This window comes from Siniperca chuatsi, linkage group LG15 (assembly GCF_020085105.1).
Source record: "Siniperca chuatsi isolate FFG_IHB_CAS linkage group LG15, ASM2008510v1, whole genome shotgun sequence".
NCBI lineage: Eukaryota > Metazoa > Chordata > Actinopteri > Centrarchiformes > Sinipercidae > Siniperca > Siniperca chuatsi.
In genome coordinates this window covers 26,026,201-26,042,398 of record NC_058056.1, presented here as the reverse complement: position 1 = coordinate 26,042,398, position 16,198 = coordinate 26,026,201, and the positions used below count along the sequence as shown (strand labels likewise).

At 40.9% G+C, this 16,198-nt stretch overlaps 1 protein-coding gene across 3 annotated transcripts in view; it reads right to left on the bottom strand.

The window, feature by feature from the left end:
* brf1a (BRF1 RNA polymerase III transcription initiation factor subunit a) overlaps nucleotides 1–16,198 on the bottom strand; it is a 129,334-nt gene that overhangs the window by 35,005 nt on the left and 78,131 nt on the right. For 2 of the 3 annotated variants that reach the window (XM_044166777.1, XM_044166779.1), the window contains 4 exons: nucleotides 16,113–16,174; nucleotides 15,693–15,795; nucleotides 15,430–15,485; nucleotides 12,178–12,443 (listed from right to left, as the gene is read on the bottom strand). In XM_044166777.1, coding sequence (XP_044022712.1) covers nucleotides 12,178–12,443; nucleotides 15,430–15,485; nucleotides 15,693–15,795; nucleotides 16,113–16,174 — 487 coding nt within the window. The remainder of the gene's footprint in view (nucleotides 1–12,177; nucleotides 12,444–15,429; nucleotides 15,486–15,692; nucleotides 15,796–16,112; nucleotides 16,175–16,198) is intronic. The other variant, XM_044166778.1, reaches the window with a different exon arrangement.

Below are 16,198 nucleotides of genomic sequence, written 5' to 3'. Positions count from 1 at the left end.
GGCTGAGGAAATGGCTACCATTCTGAAACCTCTCACACTCACTGAACTGTTGTCCGAATTGGACAATACCTCGTTGTCCACAATTATCCCCATGCTGATGAGCAAAAAAGGACATCATCTGAACTATCGGGAGGAAGAGAGCTGAAACAGAAAATGGTTGAGGAGATTGACCAGAGATTTGAGCTCACATAGTGTGATGTGAGCAGTCTCTACGTTCTGGCCGCTGCAGTCAATCCCACATTTAAACAACTGAAATTCCTTGAGAGAGACAGGAGAAATACAGCTTACAAGGAACTTGCCAATTTAACCAGGTGTTTAACGCAGGCTGAGGCTGCAGTTAACCCACCGCAGCTGATGGAAAATCCGCTAGAGGAAACCAGTCGCTCACAAGAGGGAGCCGCAGCTCCAGCAGAAAATCAGGAGACAAAAAGATAGATATTGACATGCTACTGTGTATGGACGAGGAAGAATAAGTCGTCGAGGCGAAGGAAATGAGCGAAATTCAGGATTACCTGAATGACAAAACTGAAGTAGATTCCGGGCCACTGACATGGTGAAGAAAAACGCAGAATGCTACCCAAAACTTGCGGCGACTGCTAGATACATACTTTGCATCCCAGCCACGTCAACTCCCTCTGAGTTGAGGCAATGTCAACGAGCTGATATTCCTGGCCCACAACATGAAGAGTTAGAAAGTCCTAGACCACTGGGAGCTTTTGCCACATTGGCCCAAACTATTTCTCCCTGGCATCGCTCTCCCAGATGTTCCCTGAAAATCAACAAGAAAACTGTCTGCTTTTGGACACATACTGGTTTTCAAAACACACTGTGCAAATTTTAGCTGTTAATTTGAATTTGAAGCTTCATTCGAAAACCTTAATAAAAGCTTTGAATGTAAAAAAACAAAACAAACAAACAATTCGGTACAGCCCTAAACTTTTGTTTGTAAAAAGTTTGCTGCAACAACTGTATAATGTGATAATATGTAATATGTCAATGTTTTGTTTAGAACTCTGTTGAAGTATTTAGAACAAAGTTGAAGTATCACTGCAACAATCATTTTATCTTTCATCTTGACGATCGTGAAGTAAACAGCAGAAATATGCCCTTTGTTACATCTAGCAAGATATTGCTTGGATGTATCTGATGCAACACAGCCTGATGGATGATGCTACACTTCATTGGGGCAAAATTTAAGTCAGGTTCAACTTTTTTGCTGAGCAATTGTGCAGTTTTCACGGTCTCATTGAAATGAATGAGAAGGTAATGTTTCGATAAAAAACACCTTCTGTTTGAATATTTAATGCCTGTTTCCATCTTGAAAAAAGTTGATATACTGTGAAAACACCAGGAAAAACGATGAAGACCTGGACCTTATTCTATCCCTAATAAAAATCTTGAAATATTTAATTTCCTAAATATTAGAATTTTTAAAAATTGTTAAATGTTAAACTTGAAATTTTAAAAACCGATTTCAACTTTTCAAATGAACACAAAAGACCAATAACACTGACTGAAGGTCTATTACCCCAAAGAAGCCAAACGTCTGTCAAGCCTTGAGTTCACGTAATCTACAAAATAAATGGGAAAAAAATCCTAAACAATAACAAGCCAAGTAAGATGTCAACAACTTTCAATTAACTATCTCCCTCGCTGCTTTCTGTTTACTCTACATGGTCTCATCAGACTTGCTGCTCTGTCGTCACACTGATTCTGCTGCTTTTTTTCATGTCCTGTGATCAAACTTGTCCGAGTGAAGTGAGGCAAATTTATACCATGTTTTGTAAAGTGCAAACACTTCAGTGGAGAGATCATGAGAAAAGATGAAAGAGACAAAACAGGGAGGAGAAAAACGACAGAGAGAGCACAAGAAAGGCAAAGAGCTCGTTAGCGAGTTGCAAAAGCCCAAAGCAAGAGCAGACCTGATGGTGCAAAGTGATACAACAGGCCTGTAGCTGCAGCTGAAGGCTTTTTACTGCGAGACACAGCGAGGATTAGAAAAGCAGGCGAGAGAATAGAGGACAGACGAAGGAGAGAGAAGGAGGTCGGAAGAGGGATAAAAAGTGGGAAGAAGTAGACGGAGACAAACTTAGAGGAGAGAGAGAGAAGGAAGATGGGAAATAAAGTGAGAGGAAATGGAGGGGAAAGAACAAGAAAGCAATAAGGAGACACTGACAGGCGAAGGTGAAGGAAAGATGTAGAGAGGTAAATGGGGAAAAAGGTAGAGATGGCGAGTGAGAGGGCCCTTTTCTAGAGTACAAGAGATGATGGGAGCAAGACAGAGAAAATGGGACTGTTTTTAGGCGAAGAAGACAAACAGTTGATCACCTGAAGCTGGGAACAGACCCCGAGATTACGGAAAAGACTAGACACCCCACACATAACGAGTTTTTACACCAAAATACACAGATGTTTCGTGAAATGTAATAGAGAGAGAGATAGACAGAGAGATAGATAGATAGATAGAGCAATGAATTCAAGTGTGCAGGCTGAGGCCACAACCAATCTCACAAAACAAAATTAACAATTTATGAGCAAGCTACAACCAATCCAGTCAACTTCAATCAATTTCTGGATATTAATATTATCTATAATGCAAACTTTACATTTCTACTTAAGAAACTTTGGGTAGTTCAAGTGCCAAGAAAGAACTGTCAATGAATGTCCAACATGGCCAGAATCGGTCCTGCATAGAGAGGGAAAAGTGGAAGAGAACAAAGGAAAAACTCCAGGCTGATCGTCAGAGCCGAGCGAGAGCCCACATCTACAAGAGCAAACCCTCGAGCGGAGCACTGGGAGCAGCCAGGAGCCTGGAGGAGGAACCGGAGAGAGGGAGGGGAGGCCGGAGCAGCACAATGCCTCAGTGTAGCCCCTCAGCGAGGCCTCGAAACAAGCCACAATGGCTGCACTGTCAGCAGGCCTTCTCCTGCACTTTCATAGGTCCCCCTGACACCAGGCCTCTCCCCTTTTTCAATAACCAGCACAACAACCTTTTCAGGGTCCGAAGCAACGGTCTGCTCCTCGACCGCCGGGCTGAAAGAGACCATTCTGCGCCCAACGGTCGCTGTTTGAGAACGTTTTTTTTTTTTTTTTCATTCCAGTGCTACAACTGACATGCCATGAGAGAATGGGAGATTATCACCATGTTGTTGCTCGCTAGGCCGTGGGGCATCTTCTTGTTCCTAATGGCTTGTGGGTAGAGCTACTGAAAACTGAAAAACCGCAGGGGTTGAAAACATTGTTGTGCATTCAACGCGACAAAGTGCAGAGTTCAGCGATTTCTGGATAAATGGATGGAGCAAGTTTCCATTCAGGAAAGAAAAATGAAAGAATGTGTGGAATGAATGATTCACAACAGCGATGCCCATGAATGATTCATTGACGAGACAGGAAAGGATTTTAAAAATGCAAACAGGTCGAACACTTCAGGAAAGAGTGTCCATTCTTAAAAACACCAGACAGGGCTTGTGCCAGTGAGGCCCCTCTTCAAAGAGATCAGAGCCAAAACATGAAACTGGAGATGGTCTTTCATTCATGGAGCATGTCGGCTTTCCAAGGGAGAGCTCTGCCATTCTGGCAGCAGCCATTAGCCAACTGGAGCGGCTCAAATCCAGCAGCCTCTCAGCCCTGTTGTAGTCCACTGTTGTTACTGCGTTGGTGTAATCATGGCTGCTGCTTGCAAACTTCTGTCATTGATAAATACTGGGGTCAAGATACATTTTGTAGTTTAGCTTGTCAACTTGTCTGTTTATTTGACTTAAGGACAACTAAAATATTAATCTATGTTATCAATTGATTTATCGTTTAGTCTATAAAATAAAAAAAAACATTCCCAGAGACTAAGGTGACAAATGGCTTGTTTTGTATGAGATATTCCATTTAGATGGATATAAAACAGAATCCTCACATAGCTGGAACAGTGAATGTTGACTAATCAGTTAATTGTTTCATTGAGTTCATATCCAGACGACTATTTTCAGTAAAGCTTCGTTTTACAGGTCTGTGATACAGTTTTTAAGTTCATTTAGTTAGATTCCTCAAAATAATTATATCATTTGGCACTAATTATTGGAAAAATTCAGACTGTGTTCAATTGGTAAAATTACAATTTTATTAATAATTGCTAAACAGTCTTTTAGGGACAGGAGACTTAACAGCAGTTGACAATACAATCTCATTTGAATGGACCTTGTGGGCTGAAGCTTCAGCAGAGAGCCTGCTTCAGTTCTGTGTGAAACAGTCTGCAGACTCCCACTCTTAAAAAGTCATTACTGATAAAAACAGACTGTCAGGCTCAAGTATGTTTCCATTGTTCAGCTTGACCAAAAGTCTGCTGTGGCATTTCTGCCTCCACTACTACTCAAACAGTTTCTGACTTACACATCCAGCAGTTACGGAGGAACATTATCATTCATTGAGAGTCGTGTTTGTGTCCAACCAGAGAATGTATGTCCAATATTCTCTCTCTCTCTTATCTTTGGTTTTGGTCTCCACCAACTGAGGGAAATATCTGGCTCTTTAGCTGCTAAATGATCCACTATGTTCACCAGCTAGTCTCTAACTGTGTCTGTCTGCTGTTTGCTGCTGAGCAGGTAGTGAACAGTGTGTTTTTACAGCTATTCCTCTGAAAACAGCTGCCTGCTGTGGCCAAGAATGACGCTATGAGAGCGGTGAGAGGGAACCAAAACAGTGAAGTTGAGAGCCGGACAGATAAACAATGAGCTGAAACTCTATGAAGCTCCGTAAAGCCAAAGGGAGCTGCAGATTCAGTTCATACTTTGTAGGTTCATCACTACGAGCAACACCTTTCACATTGCCACATTGTTATCACATTGTCATTTGATACATTGCTATTATAAAAATATCGATTATAGCCTCTTTAAAGATCCTGCTACGAATGAATGTGGGTGTGGTTGAAAAACGAGGATTTTCTGAAGTTTCCCTGACCTTGATATCTTCATCATATTGAATTTTTGCTGAGGTTTCAGGTGGTTGTACAAATTCACTGTGGCGCTTTTGCTTGCAAAGTATGTAGGTGCTTTTAAACTGTCGTCATCGTCTTTGAATCCAGTTCCACACAGCAGACTGTGCAACTTTTTTGGTGGTACATTACTTCTGTCAGAACTGCGGGTGGATAAATGACTTGTTCTTCCTCACCATCACTGGGTTTGCATATTTCTGACACGTTTGTTGTTCCTAAAAAGCTTTTCCTTTCACCACATTTCACTCATCTGTCTTGAACTCATGTTGTGCAGCCTCAGAATGATCAAACTCATTATTGTATTTGTGACATTGAGGATCCACTTCAAAAAAAGTGTTTTCATTTTGTCATCCAAGCTCTTAAGTTACTTTCTGTCCTTGAGCATTGTATGGAAGATGAATAAGATACTTGAGCAGGAGGATGCAGATTAAAGCCTCATCAGGCAGACAGACACTCTACTGAAGTGTCCTCGAGCAAGACACTGTATCACTGCCAGCTTCACTGTGCTGAAGCTGACCTCCCTGTGGAGGGGCATGAACACAAAGGCAATTTCTATGAAGGTATTATTGGAGCAAAACAACTGAGCACCAGTGGAATCTGTAGTTGTATAAAATAGTGACATGTGTATCAGTAAATTTGAAGTCACAGAGAAAAATGCTTTAGGAGTTGCCCACCTTGATCCAGGGGTTTTAGCCAACTATAGACCTATATCTAACCTTCCCTTTCTCTCTAAGATCCTTGAGAAAGCAGTCGCCAATCAGTTGTGACTTTCTAAATAACAATAGTTTATTTGAGGATTTTCAGTCAGGATTTAGAGTGCATCATAGCACAGAGACAGCATTGGTGAAAATTACAAATGACCTTTTAACTGCATCAGACAATGGACATGTCTCCGTACTTGTCTTGTTAGATTTTAGTGCTGCGTTCGACACCATTGATCATCACATCCTATTACAGAGACTGGAACATGTAATTGGCATTAAAAAAGGACCCTGGCCTCCAGCACCACCGTAAGGAACCTCAGAGTTATCTTTGATCAGGATGTATCCTTTAACTCCCACATGAAACAAACTTCAAGCACTGCCTTCTTTCACCTATGCAACGTTGCAAAAATCAGGCACATCCTGTCTCAAAATGATGCCGAAAAACTAGTGCATGCATTTGTTACTTCTAGGTTGGACTATTGCAATTCCTTATCATCAGGCTGCCCGAATAAGTCCCTTAAGACTCTCCAATTGATCCAGAATGCTGCGGCACGTGTACTGACAAGAACTAAGAAAAGAGATCATATTTCTCCCATATTAGCTTCTCTGCACTGGCTCCCTGTAAAATCCAGAATAGAATTAAAAATCCTTCTCCTCACCTACAAAGCTCTTAATGGTCAGGCATCATCGTATCTTAAAAGATCGCATAATAACTTATTACCCGACTAGAACACTGCGCTCCCAGGATGCAGGGTTACTTGTGGCTCCTAGAGTCTCCAAAAGTAGAACGGGAGCCAGAGCCTTCAGTTATCAAGCTCCTCTCCTGTGGAATCAGGTCTCAGTTTGGGTTCGGGAGGCAGACACCATCTCCACATTTAAGAGTAGACTTTCCTCTTTGATAAAGCTTATAATTAGGGCTGGCTTGGGTGAGCCCATCCCTGAACCATCCCTTAGTTATGCTGCTATAGGCCTAGACTGCTGGAAGACTTCCCATGATGCACCTCTTTCCTCTCTCCTCCTCTCCATCTGTATGCATTTTTATAACATCACTGCATGTTACTAACTCGACATCTTCTCTCTCCCGTAGTTCTTTGCTTTCTGTTTCTCTCCTCTCTCCTTCTGTTGCTTTCAGCAGGTATTTCTGCCTCCGGAGCTGCAGAGTCTGGATCTGTGGTTGTGGGCCACCTACTGCCCGCGTGTTCCTGCTCGACAACTGCTGCTACAGTTGTTGTTATTGGCTCTGTTACTGATGCTGACATTATTATTCCTATAGCTATCATTCCTATTATTATTCATTTATTAATATTAACACTACAATTACAATTCTACTATTTAAAAAATTCTAGGTCGTATTTGCATTGTGCCTCCCACTCTCCCACCCCCACTTTCCCTAAACCTCTCCCTCCCTCTCTCTCTAACACGGCAGCGGTGGATGGCCGCCCACCATCAAGTCTGGTTCTGTCCAAGGTTTCTGCCTCTTAAAGGAACTTTTTTCTTGCCACTGTTGCCAAATGCTTGCTCATGGTGGGATTTGTTGGGTCTCTGTAATTAATATTATAAAGACTACGGTCTAGACCTGCTCTATAGGAAAAGTGCAATGAGAACTTCTGTTATGAATTGGCGCTATATAAATAAAATGGATTTGAATTGAATTTTTCTCTCCCACAAAACAACAGCTGCAATGAATATGGTGCAAAACACATTCACACACCTGTATCAAAAATGTGACATCATGAACAAAATTTGCACATCCACAAATCACCTGTAGAATATTTTCTCAAAAATATTTTTTTTCTTGAATATTTCTTTTTCTTTTCACAAACAAGCAGTCAACTGCTTGAATCTGCTGCTATGAGTCTCAAATGCTGTTTTTTCACTCACAAATGACAACTTCCGTGTGCTCTCACTCTTGCACCACATCTTTCGGTGAAAGGTGGAGCAAAACTGATTTGTGTGCCTGTAGAGCCAGGGGCGGGCACTGTTCAGAGATCAGAACCCTTTTGACCAATCAAAGGAGCTCGTTTGGGCGCCTGTCCATCTATTGTTTTTCCAACCCAGTTTAGATGAAACCACGACCACTTAGGTATCGCTTGGAAAATAGTGACATGAGGCACTGAAATTGATGAATTTACTGTTTATCAGTGTTGAGTATTGGAAACGTTAATTCTGAAGGACTGCGAGATAGCAGTTTGAGTTAAGCATAGAAGCTGTATTATGTGTAGCTCTGGTGTGTATTCCAGAAAGCGGGTTTAGTGAGTTTGTTAACCCTGATGAGGGAAACTTTTCCTTTCCAGAAAGAGAGGTAATTTAAACTCTGGGCCAGTTGCCGTTGTAAGTGACTCTGTGAACCTACAAGTTTTCAACAAACCCTGAGTTTCTCTCTCTGTCTCATCCCTCTTACAGAGTCAGACACGCTGTTTTATTTCCTCATTGATTCAGTCCATATCGAAGCGCATTAAACAGCAGAGGTTTACTGTATGTCAGAATCAAAATCCTGGTTGGATATTAGTTTGTTACTCAGAACTAGCTAAAGGTAGGCCTACCGCTTTCATGCACAGTCATTCATTTCTTTGAACAGCGGTTTTTGCCCTCACATTAAAATAGTCAAATGAAAAGTCACCCTCAGCTCAGAATAAAATCTCTGCATGTCCTTTTAGCGAGTGGAAGTTTTTTTTGTATTAGACTACCACTGTGACCCTGCACGCAAGAAGTCAGTAGAGCTGTTAAGTAGAGCAGGTTCACTAAAACGTTTAGTGCAGCTGCAGAATGCCACACAGAGCGAACAGGACAGGCCGGGTGTCCGCAGGGCGAGCTGTCGCCGGACTGCCCCTCGATGCACACCGAGCTTGGACAAATAATTGAAGCAGGCTGCAGCCAGGACTACTTGGTTTTGGCGGCTCTGCGTAGCCCAGAGACACTCCGGCAGCGAAGAGCAGCTCCGGAGGAGGAGTGACCCTGAGCAGCAGCAGTGTGCTTACCGGGAAACTACAGCTCACAGCCCACTGTAGGCCTATCAGCAGTCAGTTTTACAAACCAACCGCAAGAAAACACACAATCAGAGATTTCCCCCACAATGATCAATAAAGCATCACATTACTATCGTTTAAATGGGATGTGCTATAATGTGTCGTAATTTGCGTCATCAATCATCTTGTCAGTGTAGGGTTTTTTCTGTTTTCCGTTGAGACAGTGGTGACAGGGTCGGCGGTTCGATCCCCAGCTCCTTCTGTTCACATGTGTCCTAAGACACTGAACCCCAAATTTTTCCCGATGGTTGGGCAGTACCCTGCGTGGTGGCTCGTTGCCATCGGTACGTGGGAATGAGAGGCAAAAAGTGCTTTGGATAAAATTGCATTAATGCACCCATTTACCATATTGATGTTGGTCCAAGTTGTGAAAAAAACATTTTTCTGTTTCTTTTTTTCAGCTTCTCTTGTTTCTATTTTTCTGGTGTTTCCTTTTTTCAGGGTTTTTTGTTTATTTCTGTTTCGTTACTGTTTTTCTTTACTGTTTGCGTCTGTTTTTCCAGGGGCTTTTGCTTTGTTTTTTGTTGTTTATTTTTTCTGTGTATGGTTCTCCTTTTTTGTGTCTGTTTTTTATTGTATTTCTCAGGTTTTTCATTTCTGTTATTCAGGATTTTTTCTGTTTGTTTCTCAGTTTTCCAATTTTTTTCTGTCTGTTTTTCTTTTTTGTGTTTCTGTTTCTCCATTTCTCTTTTTTTCTCTTTCTGGTTCTCAGTTATCGGTAATAACATGACCTTCCAATGAATAGTGGCTGGTTGTGGGTAAATAATGAAAAATGCCTATAGAAACACATGATTACAAAATAAATTGACCCTCAAACACACACACAGTCACCCACACTCAAGGACACGTGGAGAGGAGGAGCCGGAGATCGACCCACTAACCATGGGATTAATGGACGACGTACTCTGCTCTGTGAGCCACAGCCACCTATATGCAGCATAAATTATCATCAGCATAATTTATCTGACAACAGCTTAGTTAGAAAAAATGCTTGAGGGGGTTTCCATTAAAGTGAATTTCAGTTTCCTGGTTTCATAGTTGTTTCTATGACCTGTTTTCCACTCTTTTGTACACACACACACACACACACACACACAGAGGCTTTGGCCTCAATTCTTAGAGTCTGTAATGTGTTTGTTCTCTTGTTTTTATCTGTTTACATCCCCTGTCACTCTGGAGCCGGGTGATGGGCCCATTTTGTTAAAGAGCATTTTATAAATACATTTTATTTGACTTGAAGAGCAACTGCCGCTAAAAAGACTCCCAACCGCAATAAATAAGAAATAAACAATACATAAGCAGACTGATCCAACTCCTCGGTGGGTCGTGGTAGCTCAGGACAGGGTTTACGAAGGCCTAGCAAACTGCAACCAGATGACTAACCACAGAACGAGTGGGGGGTTCCCTTAATCAGTAAACAGCTGCCTCTATAGGACTCCTATAAAGCTTCAAGATGGTACCTAAAACCAACATTAACTGAAAAGGGTTTAAAGACAGAGCCATAGGAAACCAATTTCCACCAAACAAACTGAAGAAAACCTCTGAGCTTTTCTCTACGCTGCTGAAAACCCATTAAATTCATCTGAAAGGCTCGGTGTGGATCAGTCCTGTGAATGCATGTCGTGAAAGGAGGAGGGAGAGCAACAGCCAGAGACAAATCCTGGCAGAGAAGGTGCATCTCCGGAAAAACAGAAATTCCCACTAGAGTTGAGAAGCAAAAAAATAAATAAATAAATAAATATAACACAAAACGGAGCATCTGTTCTCCTGTCGCAGGTGATTATTCTGGGCGACAGGAGAAGTGCCGCCTCATCGTTATGGAGCGAAGCCACTATCAGGTGCCAGAAAAACAAAAAAATGGGTGGGCTTGACCCCAGCGGTAGACGAGGAACGGCTGGTGTTGCATCAGACACGAATAAACACTCTCCATCCATCTTGTCTTTATTCAATCAAGCATCTGCTGTTTGCATTGAGGAGCATTTAATGGTTTGAGGGACTGAGCAGACCCAAACATAATTAAATATGGATTTATGTACTTTAGGTGTTGTTTATCAGGGGTATGTATACTGGTGGTTGACATTACAGTGGTTGACAGTATAGTGTTAACAAGAGGAGGGTACATAGTAATTAAATGATTAAACTCAGAAGTAGTTAAGATAAGCAGCAATATGTTGAATGTGTGCAATGGCTGAAATGTTTGTTTGTTTTTGGAAAAGGACCTCTTAAAGATGGCTAGCGGCTAGTACAACAGCTGTTACCTTTCAGAGGTCAAAACAGGCAATGTTCTCTGGTTGAATATGTACCGGTGTACCTAATAAAGGAGCCACTGAGTGTATATCATAGTTGTGTCTACGCTGCTATAGAAGTTTATTTTCTCCTTTAAGAATGGGCATAATCCATTTTAAAACTTTTTTTATCCTGTATATTTTATCTATTTTATCTTTTTTAATTTAAACGTCATGTCCACAACTAAATTAACTGATTGATTGATTAGACAGTTATTAGCTAAAGTCAAAAACCACCAGCGGACAATCGTAATTTCCTGCAGTGGATGTATATTATGTTCAGTGGTGCAGCTAACGATTAATTTAATCAATCATTTTGTCTATAAAATGTCAAAACAGCTTGTTTTGTTCAACCAACAGTCCAACGCCCAAAGATATTTAATTTACAAGGACATAAAACAGAGAAACGCAATAAATCTCCACGTTGGAGAAACTGGAACCAGAAACTTTTTTGGCATTCATGTCTGTGAAATGGAAAACAAACAATTATCAAAACTGCTTTGAATCTTCTGTCATAAGCTAATTAATTAATGGACTAATCTATCAGCACTCATTATGTAGTATGTTATATTCTCGTGCACTCAGTAAGAGGCTGACATTGCCTTTTACATATATGTAAACATTAACACCACCAGCACACATCCACACTAACATAGTATCACACCGTTAAAGGTCACCAGTCTATAACACTAAGTGCTGCGATTTTCTTTCAGCGTCCCCCCTTTCCCTGAACCCTGCTTTGTTCTCTTTGACTTTAGTGACTACATTTCCCAGAATGACTTCTGGAACCTCTAAGAAACGGCGAGAACCTGTTTTTTGTGTACAGAAAGATAGCGGTGGAGATTGTATCATCAAAAACAGACACTGGGAGCTTTTCCAGTCAAGAAAAAGTGAGAAAGATGAAGGCTGTGTCTGTATCTCTTCATCATTTGAGGCCAAGATGTATGTTTACATGCACACTGGTTTGTGTTATGCTTTGGTTTTTGAAGTATTCAGAGTACAATATGTCTGCACAAAAAAAGCTCATATTGTGTTCACAGAAATCTGAATTAACAGTTACTCTGGTTTTGATAAACCTGAATATACTAGGTGGTTTATTCCAAAAGATACCAAAATACAAACACTAGATCAAACCTGACTGATGGAACTGCTCACAAGTATAAAACATGCCTTCCACAAACCTTTTTCCCAGGGTGCTGAGCGGCGTGCTGAGGCTGAGTGGAGCTCGAGCAGGTTTGTGGTTACGTCCAGTCAGTTTTGTGACAGTCGGTTCTTTCTTCGGGGACTCGGCCTTGCGAGCTGGGCTGGCGCCGGGCTTGATGTTGAGGTCCTTCAGGACATCGTAGTTGATCTTGGAGGAGATCCTCTTCTGCTCCAGCATCTTCTCGATGGCCTCGTCCGCGGTGCTGGCTTGGATTGGGGGACGCTTCTTCCCGGGTCCTCTGGGCTGTCGGGATTTAAAACAGAACCAGTATTTATTGTATGGCTTATGCAAACCTAGCACCCAGCAACCTAAACAGGAAGCAGGGGAACATCAGAATGTCGAATACACAGTGTGGACTTTATTCCATGAGCTGACATTTTGGCAACAGTGTGCCTTCTTCTGCGCTTGAGGAAATACATTGTATTTATTGCTTCCGAGCAACTGGATGTATGAAATCGATATAAAGGAAATGACCCACTGAATAAAAACAATTCATATATTTATACAAAATATTCAGTAAGCCCTATTGTTAAATCATACTCCACAGCAGTATCTGTTCAAAAATCGCAAAGGTTAATTTGCCTGGTGTTTAGCAGGTTTAATGTTTGACATGTTCACCATCTTAGTTTAGCGCATTAGCATGATAGCATTTGCTAATGTGGCTGATAGGAATATAATTAGTTTTGCAGTTATTTGGTCGTGAACCAAAGTATTGGACAAATTAAATACAATTCTGACCCGATGGTGGTGCTAGATCAAAAGTCAGAATCACCAAAAGTTATTACAATGAATAACATTGAATGTGTGTACCAAATTTCATGGCAATCTATTCCACAGTGGTAAAGATATTTAGTCTAGTTAATGGCAAAATATATACAAATACTAAAAGTTTACAGTTTGTTGTATATTTGACTCCTGGGGGTCCATATTTTAAGTATTTTGTAGCAAGATTCTCTTCTTTGATTAACAACCAACCCAACACCATCCTGGCTGTGATTGCAACGCCACATTTTAAAAACAGGTCATGATTAAGACCTTGCAGTCAATCAAACTTTATTAAAATTACTCCAAATCTACTCAGCAGATGAGGGTCAAATGTTATCTGGAAATATTTTGTCTTCCTATTAGACCATTTAGGTCCCAGATGGGAAAGATGTGCCCTCTAAAAAACATGAGTGTGAGTAATTTCAGACCACCAGAGGAACATCGTTGCAAGCAAATTTACAGCTGAACACATTTCTGTAATCAGCAATTTCAATCTTAATTAAGACACCAGATTGGGGTTATCACCCAGTTTCAGTTTTTCCACATTCACCTTGACCACACTCCAAATTATGGTTACAGATCAGCTTAGTTTCTCTTTACTGAAAACAAACTTTTAAACATTTCATGCAACAGTGACATGGTCTTAAATCTTAACAGTTTCTTCACAGATTGATTTCAGGCAGTTAAAATCCTCTTCCTCAGATGACAGTAAATTAACCCTTACAACAGCAGCTAATCAACTCAGGATGTTAGGTGTCAGAAACGACAAAAGGATGCAGAAAAATAACGAGAATGTCCTTTTTTTATTTTATTTCACTCATTTGTCAGTGAAATGACAAAAATGACTGGTTGGATCAGTGCTGTCAGGAGGCTGCATGTCTCATTAGATCTGTTTCACTGCAGTTAATCCAGCTAGTTAAAACCAGTGAACAGATGTTGGGTCTAACAAAGGGTCTGCACTGTGCCAAAACTAGTAATGGGATATGAGAGGGAACCAGTTTCACGGGACTTACTGCCTGTCTGTCTGTGTTTAGTCTATCTGATCATCTGTCTGTGTTACTCTGCATCTGTCTCAGTGTCCCTCTGACGGTCAATCTGTCGGTTTCTGAGAGTGTCTGTTTACCTGAATATATAAGTGTCTGTCTGACCAACTGTCCACATGACATTATGAATATCTGACTACTTATAGATTTTCTTAATGTTGACTTTTAGTGTTGAAACAATCAGTCAATTAATCAATTAATGAACTGACTGAAACAATTCATAGATCATCAAAATTGTTTTCTATCATATATCAAAGAAAACATTCTCTGGTTCCAGCTTCAGAAATGTGAGGATTTGCTGCTTTTCTCTGTTTTATATCATTGTAAATTGGAATAGCTTTGGGTTTTGGACGAAACAAGCAATATAAAGACATCCCTTTGGGCTCTGGGAAATTATGATGGGCATGTTTTACTATTATTTGAGAGTGTATAGAAAAATAATCGACAGAGGCCCTAGTAGCTAAGGCCCTAGTAGCATTCTTTCTGAATAGATTACAGCCTGATTGACCAATAGCGATGAGCATGTCGAATCGTAATCTGATGAAAGATATGCTGGTAGGTCGATGGGCAGTTCAGAGAGTAAAATCAAATGTGTTATCTTAAGCTGAATATGAAAACATCTCGTCATGGGGCATCCTTCAGGCCTAGGGGTTTGAGATGCTGACAATGTCATTTTGAGTTTGAGTGCATGTCACCCCCCCCCCGTTTCCTACTACCTAATAAGTTTCAGTTGTTTAGATCAGTGGTTCCCAACCTGGGTGTCGGGACATTTTCAGGAGAGACAAGATAAATCTGGGGAGAAGACAAACAAAGTTCTGCTACACTCATGGAAATATCGTTGCTGTCCAATGAAAAGTCTGTATCTCCAAATTTGGTGAGAATGGTTTGGAGAATATCAGATAAACTGAAGGATTAAGTGTTTCTTTATGGGTTGAGAAAAAAATATATACTAATACTTAATATAACTAAACAAAATGCACTAAACTTTAGCTCATGAAAATTTGACATTTTGGGGATGCATAGCTTTCACAGGATAGCGACAATATGCAACCTGTGAACAGGAGTCATAAAATACAAACGTTAAGAGTAACTGTTTTAGATTAAGACATAAGAATGAGTTGACTAAGAATTTCTGTCCTGTGAGAAATTACGGTTTTCTGAAGGTGTGGAGGGCTGCAGATTTTGGACAGATAACTGATCAGGATTCGGGCGGACTCTGACGGATGCTTTCTCCGCTGACAAACTGTCAACCGTCTAAATGGCTGCAAGACGTTTCTTCTTTGACTAAGTCCATTTTAACTTTTTGAGACCATCACTGAGCATCTGACCATCATACTGCCTCCAATCAACTTCCTATCTGTGTTGAGCTCTGACAACCTGCCCACCCTTATCTTAAGGTTTTTAAGGCTGAATGCTGTTACCTTCTTTTCTTTGTAGATCCCGAGCTCCTTCTCCTTCGCTATCTTTGCTTCCTTTTCTGAAAGCAGAAACAAGAAACAGTCTGAACATACAAACTCAGAGATAACAACATCAATACGACACAGTGGGAAATCCCCACAGGCCACAAGCTAAACTCTGGTAGGTTCAGTTGGTGGTTTAACTCCAGACAAATGCAGACAAATAAAAGTTAAATTCTGCCTTGAAACACAACCAGCACAGAAATCATGTTACATCCTGAAAGTACCTTTCTGCTCTTTGAGGTAGTCCGAGTTTTCTGCCATCCACAGCGCCGTCTTGATTTTGATTTCTTTGTCACTAAGCAGATACTGCAGAGAGGCAGAGGGAGCCTCAGTGGGGAAGAACAATGATTGTACCAAATTACTGGTATTTGTGTATTAAGTAAAATAGTCTCGTCTCTTGCTAAATGCTTTCTCTGTTAATCTGAGTGGTCTTTCCACTGTATATACCTGTTCCACAATGCAATCAAATACAACAGTCCTGCAACAAATACTGCCTTTGTGTAGTCTATGATTAAGATCTCCAGGAAAGGGAATTTTGTTCAGTAGTAAAAAGGTACTCTCTGATGTGCATTTTAGGAACTTGTACATGTTAGACTGTAATGTGTTTCAGTTACAGTGGACCTCATTAAGCAGCAGGTACATACCAGCTCTATCTCACTGTCATCTATCCCACTCAGGTCCAGCTCCCCACTGTCAGCAGCACCATCTGTCACAGAGACAAAAATCAGAG